The 9592-nt window shown below is 46.9% G+C and overlaps 1 protein-coding gene and 1 non-coding gene across 3 annotated transcripts in view; one reads left to right on the top strand and one right to left on the bottom strand.

Moving 5' to 3' along the window:
• LOC124010553 (protein TANC1-like) overlaps nt 1-9592 on the top strand; it is a 60676-nt gene that overhangs the window by 45451 nt on the left and 5633 nt on the right. For both annotated transcript variants that reach the window (XM_046323125.1, XM_046323124.1), the window contains exons 14-23: nt 39-239; nt 438-650; nt 857-979; nt 1103-1339; nt 1627-1833; nt 1949-2030; nt 7525-7658; nt 7795-7918; nt 9023-9198; nt 9415-9547. In XM_046323125.1, coding sequence (XP_046179081.1) covers nt 39-239; nt 438-650; nt 857-979; nt 1103-1339; nt 1627-1833; nt 1949-2030; nt 7525-7658; nt 7795-7918; nt 9023-9198; nt 9415-9547 — 1630 coding nt within the window. The remainder of the gene's footprint in view (nt 1-38; nt 240-437; nt 651-856; nt 980-1102; nt 1340-1626; nt 1834-1948; nt 2031-7524; nt 7659-7794; nt 7919-9022; nt 9199-9414; nt 9548-9592) is intronic.
• Nucleotides 3594-3666, bottom strand: trnat-ugu. The gene has a single exon. It is a non-coding gene; the product is annotated as a tRNA-Thr (tRNA).

The raw sequence follows: 9592 nt of genomic DNA, 5'->3' as shown, positions 1-9592 counted from the left end.
AACCAACTTATTTCCATTGTGGTCCTCTTTATCATCAGGTGTACCTGCTGCAGTGCCATGCGGGGTTCGAAGGGGACCAAACCTTCGAGCGGGTGCTGCCCGTACTCAACGTGGTGCTGGCCTCGTTACACCCGCTGACGGACGAGCAGCTGTTCCGGGCGCTGAACGCTGGGGGCGTGAGAGGAGAGATGTCCTGGGAGGACTTCCAACAACGCCTGGAGACCCTGGCCTGCGTCCTGGTGAGGAGAGAACACGTGAAAGACTATTGCGACACGGCCGTACGTTGTTAGCTAGATCAGGTGGTAGTAGACAACCTTTTCATTGAGTGACGTTCACTCTGTGGGAGTTGCACTTGGCTCCCAGTGATAGTAACTATCTCAGCAACTTGTGGATTTATGACGACAACCTCTGTCTGATCTTGTGCCGTGTCCCTCTAGGTGAGACGCAGGGACGGCACCCGCATGCTCTTCCACCCCTCCTTTAGAGAGTGGCTCGTGTGGAGGGCGGACGGAGAGAGCACCGACTTCCTCTGTGACCCCAGGAGTGGCCATGCTCTGTTGGCCTTCATGTTCTCCAGACAGGAGAGCAAGCTGAACCGGCAGCAGACCATGGAGCTGGGACATCATATCCTGAAGGCACACATCTTCAAGGTACCAGCTAGTATGTCTGAATGGACTACTAATGGGACGTTAATCCAAAGACTATCTGAGTTCAAATATGACAGTACAGTAGCTTCCCTCCTCTTCCTCTCTCCTCTTCCTCTCATACACTGGGTGGGGGGGGGGTTGATGGTGCGCTATGGAAGTTTTGAACCAGAGTGTTTCTCTCTCCTTATCTCTGCCTCTCTCTCGCTCAGGGTCAGAGTAAGAGGACAGGTGTGTCCTCCAGTGTTCTGCAGGCTCTGTGGGTGAGCTGTAGCACTGACAGCCTCTCTGCCGCCCTGGCCTCCCTCAGGAATCTCTACACTCCCAACGTCAAGGTGAGACACACACACACACACACCTCTGCACACCCAACCTCTGCACACCCAACATCAAGGTGAGAGACTCACATGCACGCATATACACATACGCACAACTTTAAAAAACAATTGTACCTACAGGTGAGTCGTCTGCTGATGCTGGGCGGGGCGAGTGTGAGCGGGCGTTCAGAGGTGCTTGGTCGTTCCCCTGTGCTGGGTGTGCACGCCCACCTGGGTCACCTAGAAATGGTGTCCCTGCTGCTGGAGCTGGGAGCGCCCGTAGACGGAGCCTCGGACAGCGGCATGACCCCCCTCTGTCTGGCCGCCGCAGCAGGACACACAGGACTGGTCAGCCTGCTCTGTAAGAAAGGAGCCAAGGTCAGTGGTCAGTGGTCAGTTGTTAGTCCCGTGCCGTTATCTCACCTTGTTGACAATTCCACCAAAATGTCAATCAAGTTGGACGTTGATCTGCTGTGGGTTGTTGCAAAGCTTTACCGTTTCATAACTTAGTTATGATGCATGACTATATATTCTATCTGCTTCTGTTTGCTCTTTGGTGTTTAGGCTAGGTTACTGTAAATACGGTTGTGACAACTGTTGGTGTTCCAAGGGCTGTGTAAAAACATTGGATTCATTGATTGATTGATCTGTGTTTCTCCCTCTAGGTGGGACATGTTGATAAGAGTGGTCAGTGTGCCCTGGTCCATGCTGGGCTGAGGGGCCACCCAGACATCATCCACTACCTGCTGAACCAGGACTGGGGCCCCACAGAGGCCCCGGAGGGCCAACAGCAGCATGGTGTGAAGAGCAGTGCGAAGGGCCAGGCCTTACAACAGGCCCTGACGGCCGCCTGTAGCATGGGACACACTCACGTAGGCTACTGCATACACACACTGACGAACACACACACACCGTGTGCTCTCTTTAGATTCAACTTTTGTGTATTGCTTATAATAGTCATCGTGTTTAATATGGTCTCATTGTCAGGTTGCGAAGAGCTTACTGGAGCTGAAAGAGGACGATTTGGCTGTGCAGATAGACGCTCCCGACACGCTTTGGGGAGAGACGGGTACAGTGCACTTTGTCTGTATAATAATGTTTTTTTTCTGTTTTCTGTTTTCTGTTGCTTGTTTTTGCTGCCTCTCGAAAGGTGGTTGGTTTTCGTTTTTACCAAGCAGAGATCATTTGTTGTCATTCGCTTCCCAGTGAGCCTCTCAGGTGGTCTCCACTTGCCCACTGTACGTTTAATGTTTGCTGTAGCGTAGGATGCAAGCGAAGTGATATTGAGCCCGTGTGTTTGTTCTGGACTCAGAGATGTAGGTGAGCTCACTGGGGAAGAGAGGCTTGAAGAGTGTACAGTACTTGAGCTACTTTCAACCAACCGTACTTAAGATGGCAGGTTACACCGACGGACTTTAAGCGGCGCTGGCGGTAGTAATAGTTTGAAATTGATCATATATTGCATATTGTGCAGGTAGCCTAGCGGTTAAGAGAGAAAGGCAGCTGGTTTGAATCCCCGCGCGGACGAAGTGCAAAATCTGCCGATGTGCCCTTGAGCAAGGCACTTAAACCTTAATTGCTCCTGCAAGTTTCTCTGGATAAGAGCGTCTGTTAAATGTTGAAAAGACAAAGATCTGGTGACATTGGATTCATGACCCTGTTACGATGAAGCCGTTGTAGATATCAGATGGTGTTACCTCCATCTTCTAAAAGGATGTTCAGCAAACCTGTCTGGGCTCTTATATCCCTTATACTCTAATACAATCATAGGTGTTTCTCTGCTCTCAGTAAATACATGGGCTGGGGGATAGACAGCGCTCAACCACTGCCAATTGGAAGCATACATACAAATTCTGGCTGCCGGTACCAACATTTGTAAGCCAATCCTGAATGAAAATAACCTGGCTAATGCAAATATAGACTACTAAATAGGGCTATTGAAGGAAATCATGTATTTATGTTGATTACAGATACCTGACTGGGCGATAAAATAAACAATAGTACCGATTTTAATGGCCTTCGTTTGTTTTATTGTTTGCGTTTACCATTCAGTCTAGCGTTGTTTTATTTTCATAAATATTGGTTTTTACATCGACAAATCCTCCCATGGTAGAGTCTTGATACTCTGCTGTACACCGAATGATTTTCCCTTCAGCTCTTCCAATCTATTCGGTGAAATGAGTCCTTGAATACTTTTCCCTGTGAAATTGTCCTCTCTCTATGCAAATGTGTTCCCGTGCCTGGTGGCTTCTCATTAGTGGAGAAGAATTAAGTTATTCTCCCTGGAGGGAGGACAATTGTCTACCTCCTCTGTGGGTGAGACGCCAAAGGTTTACTGTATGTGAATGAAATAACATGGAACAGATAAATAAATATCGTAGCTGTAGCAGCTGTGTGTCTGTCGTCTACACAAGGTCAGTGACATATGTGAGAGTTGTCAGAAGTAGTATTTATTGCTGTGGGGAAGTAGTTGATAGAACTGGACAGCATCAATGGGATCATGTTTTTAATCTTGTTGGTGAACTAGCTGTAGGAGCCATTCAACCTATTCAACTCGCTGGGCCCGTTTAAAAAATCATATTTTCAATATGAGAATCTCCCTTTTGAATCAAAATATTTGATCCCACAATTAAGGCCCCAGCGAGAATTGAACTCGCGACCCCTGGTTTACAAGACCAGTGCTCTAACCACTGAGCTATGGAGCCTTGCCTATTAATACCTTACTGCAACAGGATATTTACATATCACACCCAGCTTACTCGAAAACAGACAGAAGACCACACCCAGAGACATATTTCTAAATATATGACTCTGGCCACACCTATTGTGACATCACTGACTCTACCACACAGCTGTTGGTTGGAGCAATCTGGCCAAACCAGCTGAGCTAGGCTGATGGCACGAGGCCTCTCATGTCTGGTAAAAGAAACTGACAGCTCTCCTCTCACTGTGCATGTGGTCTGCACGTCAGCCAGGGTAACAGACTCCTCCACGTTTCTTCAAACCCTCCTCAGATATTTGACATTGACAACAGAAGCACAGCTGTTCAGGCATGAATCCGCAATTGCGTATTGATTTATGAGTCAGTGATGCACGTCTGCCTTATCTTAGATTGAGAAGTGTTGAGTCACAAGACAAAGTATTCCTAAATGTATCAATCGCAGCCACCATTTTTATTTGATTATGAAAGTGTTTCGTTATCTCAACTTTTTTTGCTCTGGCGTGAAGGGAAATTACATAACGGAAATGAAATGAGTGAGGTGATTTGTAATTGAGTATGTGCTCATGTGGAACCATCGGTGGGACAGATGGGGAGGGCGTACCCTACACTGCGCCCACAGATGTCAATCATGTCATCATTCCTTCCCCACTGGCTTCCAGAACCAGATGGGTGATGTCACCTCTCCTGAGTATTTCATCATCCTAGCCAAGGTGAAGCAGGAGGCTGCATCAAAGAAAAGAAAATACAATTTCATTGGTTGCGTACACGTATCGAACACATATTAAGTACACAGTGAAATGCTTGTGTTTTTAGCTCCAACAATGCAGTAATACATAACAATACAAAACAATATACACAAATCCAAATAAAGGAATTAAGAGATATCTGGACGAGCAATGTCAGAGTCCAGATTCTAAATATATATGTATATGATAGTGTGTATAGACAGTATATGAATAGAAAAGGTGTGTACTGGAGTAGTTATACAGGATGAGCCTTGACTAGAATACAGTATATACAGTGCCTTGCGAAAGTATTCGGCCCCCTTGAACTTTGCGACCTTTTGCCACATTTCAGGCTTCAAACATAAAGATATAAAACTGTATTTTTTTGTGAAGAATCAACAACAAGTGGGACACAATCATGAAGTGGAACGACATTTATTGGATATTTCAAACAAATCAAAAACTGAAAAATTGGGCGTGCAAAATGATTCAGCCCCCTTAAGTTAATACTTTGTAGCGCCATCTTTTGCTGCGATTACAGCTGTAAGTCACTTGGGGTATGTCTCTATCAGTTTTGCACATCGAGAGACTGAAATTTTTTCCCATTCCTCCTTGCAAAACAGCTCGAGCTCAGTGAGGTTGAATGGAGAACATTTGTGAACAGCAGTTTTCAGTTCTTTCCACAGATTCTCGATTGGATTCAGGTCTGGACTTTGACTTGGCCATTCTAACACCTGGATATGTTTATTTTTGAACCATTCCATTGTAGATTTTGCTTTATGTTTTGGATCATTGTCTTGTTGGAAGACAAATCTCCGTCCCAGTCTCAGGTCTTTTGCAGACTCCATCAGGTTTTCTTCCAGAATGGTCCTGTATTTGGCTCCATCCATCTTCCCATCAATTTTAACCATCTTCCCTGTCCCTGCTGAAGAAAAGCAGGCCCAAACCATGATGCTGCCACCACCATGTTTGACAGTGGGGATGTTGTGTTCAGGGTGATGCTTTTACGCCAAACATAACGTTTTGCATTGTTGCCAAAAAGTTCAATTTTGGTTTCATCTGACCAGAGCACCTTCTTCCACATGTTTGGTGTGTCTCCCAGGTGGCTTGTGGCAAACTTTAAACGAGACTTTTTATGGATATCTTTAAGAAATGGCTTTCTTCTTGCCACTCTTCCATAAAGTCCAGATTTGTGCAATATACGACTGATTGTTGTCCTATGGACAGAGTCTCCCACCTCAGCTGTAGATCTCTGCAGTTCACCCAGAGTGATCATGGGCCTCTTGGCTGCATCTCTGATCAGTCTTCTCCTTGTATGAGCTGAAAGTTTAGAGGGACGGCCAGGTCTTGGTAGATTTGCAGTGGTCTGATACTCCTTCCATTTCAATATTATCGATGGCACAGTGCTCCTTGGGATGTTTAAAGCTTGGGAAATATTTTTGTATCCAAATCCGGCTTTAAACTTCTTCACAACAGTATCTCGGACCTGCCTGGTGTGTTCCTTGTTCTTCATGATGCTCTCTGCGCTTTTAACAGACCTCTGAGACTATCACAGTGCAGGTGCATTTATACGGAGACTTGATTACACACAGGTGGATTGTATTTATCATCATTAGTCATTTAGGTCAACATTGGATCATTCAGGGATCCTCATTGAACTTCTGGAGAGAGTTTGCTGCACTGAAAGTAAAGGGGCTGAATCATTTTGCACGCCCAATTTTTTAGTTTTTGATTTGTTAAAAAAGTTTGAAATATCCAATAAATGTTGTTCCACTTCATGATTGTGTCCCACTTGTTGTTGATTCTTCACAAAAAAATACAGTTTTATATCTTTATGTTTGAAGCCTGAAATGTGGCAAAAGGTCGCAAAGTTCAAGGGGGCCGAATACTTTCGCAAGGCACTGTACATATAAAGTGGGTAAAACAGTATGTAAACATTATTAACGTGACCAGTGTTCAATAACTCTGTACATAGTGTAGAGGTCTCTAAGGTGCAGGGTAGAGTAATGGATGCTCGCCGGCTCGTAACAGTCTCTACGGTGCAGGGTAGAGTAATGGGTGCTATCCGGCTAGTAACAGTCTCTAAGGTGCAGGGTAGAGTAATGGGTGCTATCCGGCTAGTAACAGTCTCTACGGTGCGGGGTAGAGTAATGGGTGCTAGCCGGCTAGTAACAGTCTCTACGGTGCAGGGTAGAGTAATGGGTGCTAGCCGGCTAGTAACAGTCTCTACGGTGCGGGGTAGAGTAATGGGTGCTAGCCGGCTAGTAACAGTCTCTACGGTGCGGGGTAGAGTAATGGGTGCTAGCCGGCTAGTAACAGTCTCTACGGTGCGGGGTAGAGTAATGGGTGCTAGCCGGCTAGTAACAGTCTCTACGGTGCGGGGTAGAGTAATGGGTGCTAGCCGGCTAGTAACAGTCTCTACGGTGCGGGGTAGAGTAATGGGGTAGAGTAATGGGTGCTAGCCGGCTAGTAACAGTCTCTAAGGTACGGGGTAGAGTAATGGGTGCTAGCCGGCTAGTAACAGTCTCTACGGTGCAGGGTAGAGTAATGGGTGCTAGCCGGCTAGTAACAGTCTCTACGGAGCAGGGTAGAGTGGTCAAAAGTAGTGCACTAATTAGGGAATAGGGTGCCTTTTGGGAGGTATATACTGTCTGGATGGATGCTCCATACCCAGGACTAGATGGCTGGTTTGGGCAAGCTGTGGCCAATACCCAACAAATCTGTCTCTCGCTCTCTCTCTGCCAGGCCAGCTGTAAGACTTTTAACAGCCTCAGCAAAGAGCCTGCCTCTCTAGAGAGCATAGGGAGATATGGGCCTGCTCTAAAATAGTCTTTGAAAGTCATACTCGGGGTTGTGACGTTGTCTGTTCGCAGTGTACTGTAGCTCACATTGCCTTTGCGGTGCCAATATTTTCCTCTCGTTCAGGTGTTACTCTCTCTAATCTTGCTGTGTGTCCTTGAATTGTTGAGCAGTAGTGCTACAACTGCAGTACTACTAGAGTGAAGTACATTGTAACTGTCTCCAAACAATCAATAACACAGAAACAAAATATTACTTTAATTCAGAGCAGTGGTGAGGTAGGTAGTTGACCACTGTTCTGGGGGTCTCTCTCTCAGCTCTGAGTGCGGCTGCAGGCAGGGGCAGGACAGAGACGTGTGTTTTCCTGCTGGAAAGGGGTGCGGGGGCAGAGCAGCCCAACCGGAGGGGGGTGGTCCCACTCTTCAGCTGCATCAGACATGGACACCACCAGGTGAGAATCATTCTGATTTTCCTGCTTTACAGCACTGATGGCTGTCCAATCACTCATGCTCTCACTCTCTCGCGCTCTCTCTTGCTCTCAATCTCTCTCGGTCTCTCTCTTGCTCTCACTCTCCCCCCTCTCTCAGGTAGCAGAGCTGTTTCTGCAGCGCGGTGTGGACATTAACATCATCGATAAACAGGGCCGCAGTTTGCTGATGGTGGCAGCCAGCGAGGGCCACCTCAGCACTGCGGACTTCCTGCTGACAAAGGGTAAGCGGTCAAGGGTCAGGGTCACATCATGGTACATGTCAATTCTCAGTGCACTAAGGGGGATAGTGTTATTTGACATTATTTTTTTATTTCGTAGCTCTGACAGTATAGACTTCAAATCAAATCAAATCAAATGTATTTATATAGCCCTTCGTACATCAGCTGATATCTCAAAGTGCTGTACAGAAACCCAGCCTAAAACCCCAAACAGCAAACAATGCAGGTGTAAAAGCACGGTGGCTAGGAAAAACTCCCTAGAAAGGCCAAAACCTAGGAAGAAACCTAGAGAGGAACCGGGCTATGTGGGGTGGCCAGTCCTCTTCTGGCTGTGCCGGGTAGAGATTATAACAGAACATGACCAAGATGTTCAAATGTTCATAAATGACCAGCATGGTCAAATAATAATAAGGAGTGAATAGACTTTTATTATTAGCTCCTACAGACAATGAGTCAGGTGGCCGTGGCTTTCTATATAAAGCAGGGAGACAGGCATCAAGGCATTCAGTTACTGTTTGAGCGTTAGAATGGGCAAAACCCGTGACCTAAGTGACTTTGAGTGTAGTATGATCGTCGATGCCAGGCGTGTCGGTTCCAGTATCTCAGAAACGGACGGATTCCTGGGATTTTCACGCACGACGGTGTCTAGGGTTCACCGAGAATGGTGCGACAAACAAAAAACATCCCGTCAGCAGCAGTCCTGTGGGTGAAAACAGCTCGTCGATGGGAGGTTGAACGAGAATGGTAAGAATCGTGCAAGCTAACAAACCGGCCACAAAGAGGCAAATATTCCCAATTCCTGTTGAGTCATGCTGATGGCAGAGTAAGGATTTGGCGTAAGCAACATGAGTCCATGGCCCCATCCTGCCTGGTGTCAACTGTACAGGCTTGTGACGGTGGTGTACTGGTGTGGGGAATGTTTTCCGGGCACACGTTAGGTCCCTTAATACCAATTGAGCAGCAGTTCTATACCCCAAAGAATTCAGGCGGTTCGGTAGGGAAAGGAAGGTCTGACCCAGTATTAGATGTACCTAATAAACTGGCCACTGAGTGGATGTCAGTCTCAGTCGCAGTGGAGTGAGCTTGTTATTTCTGATCTGGTTCCAGGTGCGTCTTTAGCCTCCGTGGATAAGGAGGGCCAGACAGCTCTGAGCTGGGCGTGTCTGAAGGGTCAGAAGGGCGTGGTGCAGCACCTGGTGGAGATGGGGGCAGAGATAGACCACCCTGACAGGAACGGGCGTACCCCTCTCGACCTGGCAGCTTTCAACGGTGATGCAGAGATGGTGGGGTTCCTTCTCATACTGCAAACTGGAGAAAAAAAATAGATCCACAGACATAATTCTGATTTCGCTGCAACTGGCCTAGATCGTCTAAAATGGTCGAGATTGTAGATTTTTAAAAACACAGTACTGAATTTACACAATTCCCTCCAGCACCTTTAGCCTTGTTTGAATCCTTTTAAAATGCTGTTTGTTTTGTGGTGTCCTCTACAATCACAGGTTCAGTACCTGGTGGAGAAGGGTGCGGTGGTGGAGCATGTGGACCACAGTGGGGTGAGGCCTCTGGAGAGGGCTGTAGGCTGTAGGAACGCTGCTGTGGTGGTGACCCTACTGAAGAAAGGGGCCAAGCTGGGTGAGTTGGAGTTGACCTGATCTGTCGGTGTTAAAGCCCTGCAGG

The sequence above is a fragment of the Oncorhynchus gorbuscha genome, linkage group LG23 (genome assembly GCF_021184085.1).
Source record: "Oncorhynchus gorbuscha isolate QuinsamMale2020 ecotype Even-year linkage group LG23, OgorEven_v1.0, whole genome shotgun sequence".
Taxonomy (NCBI): domain Eukaryota; kingdom Metazoa; phylum Chordata; class Actinopteri; order Salmoniformes; family Salmonidae; genus Oncorhynchus; species Oncorhynchus gorbuscha.
Note: the sequence above shows the minus strand (reverse complement) of the source record. Positions and strands in the feature narration are given on the sequence as shown.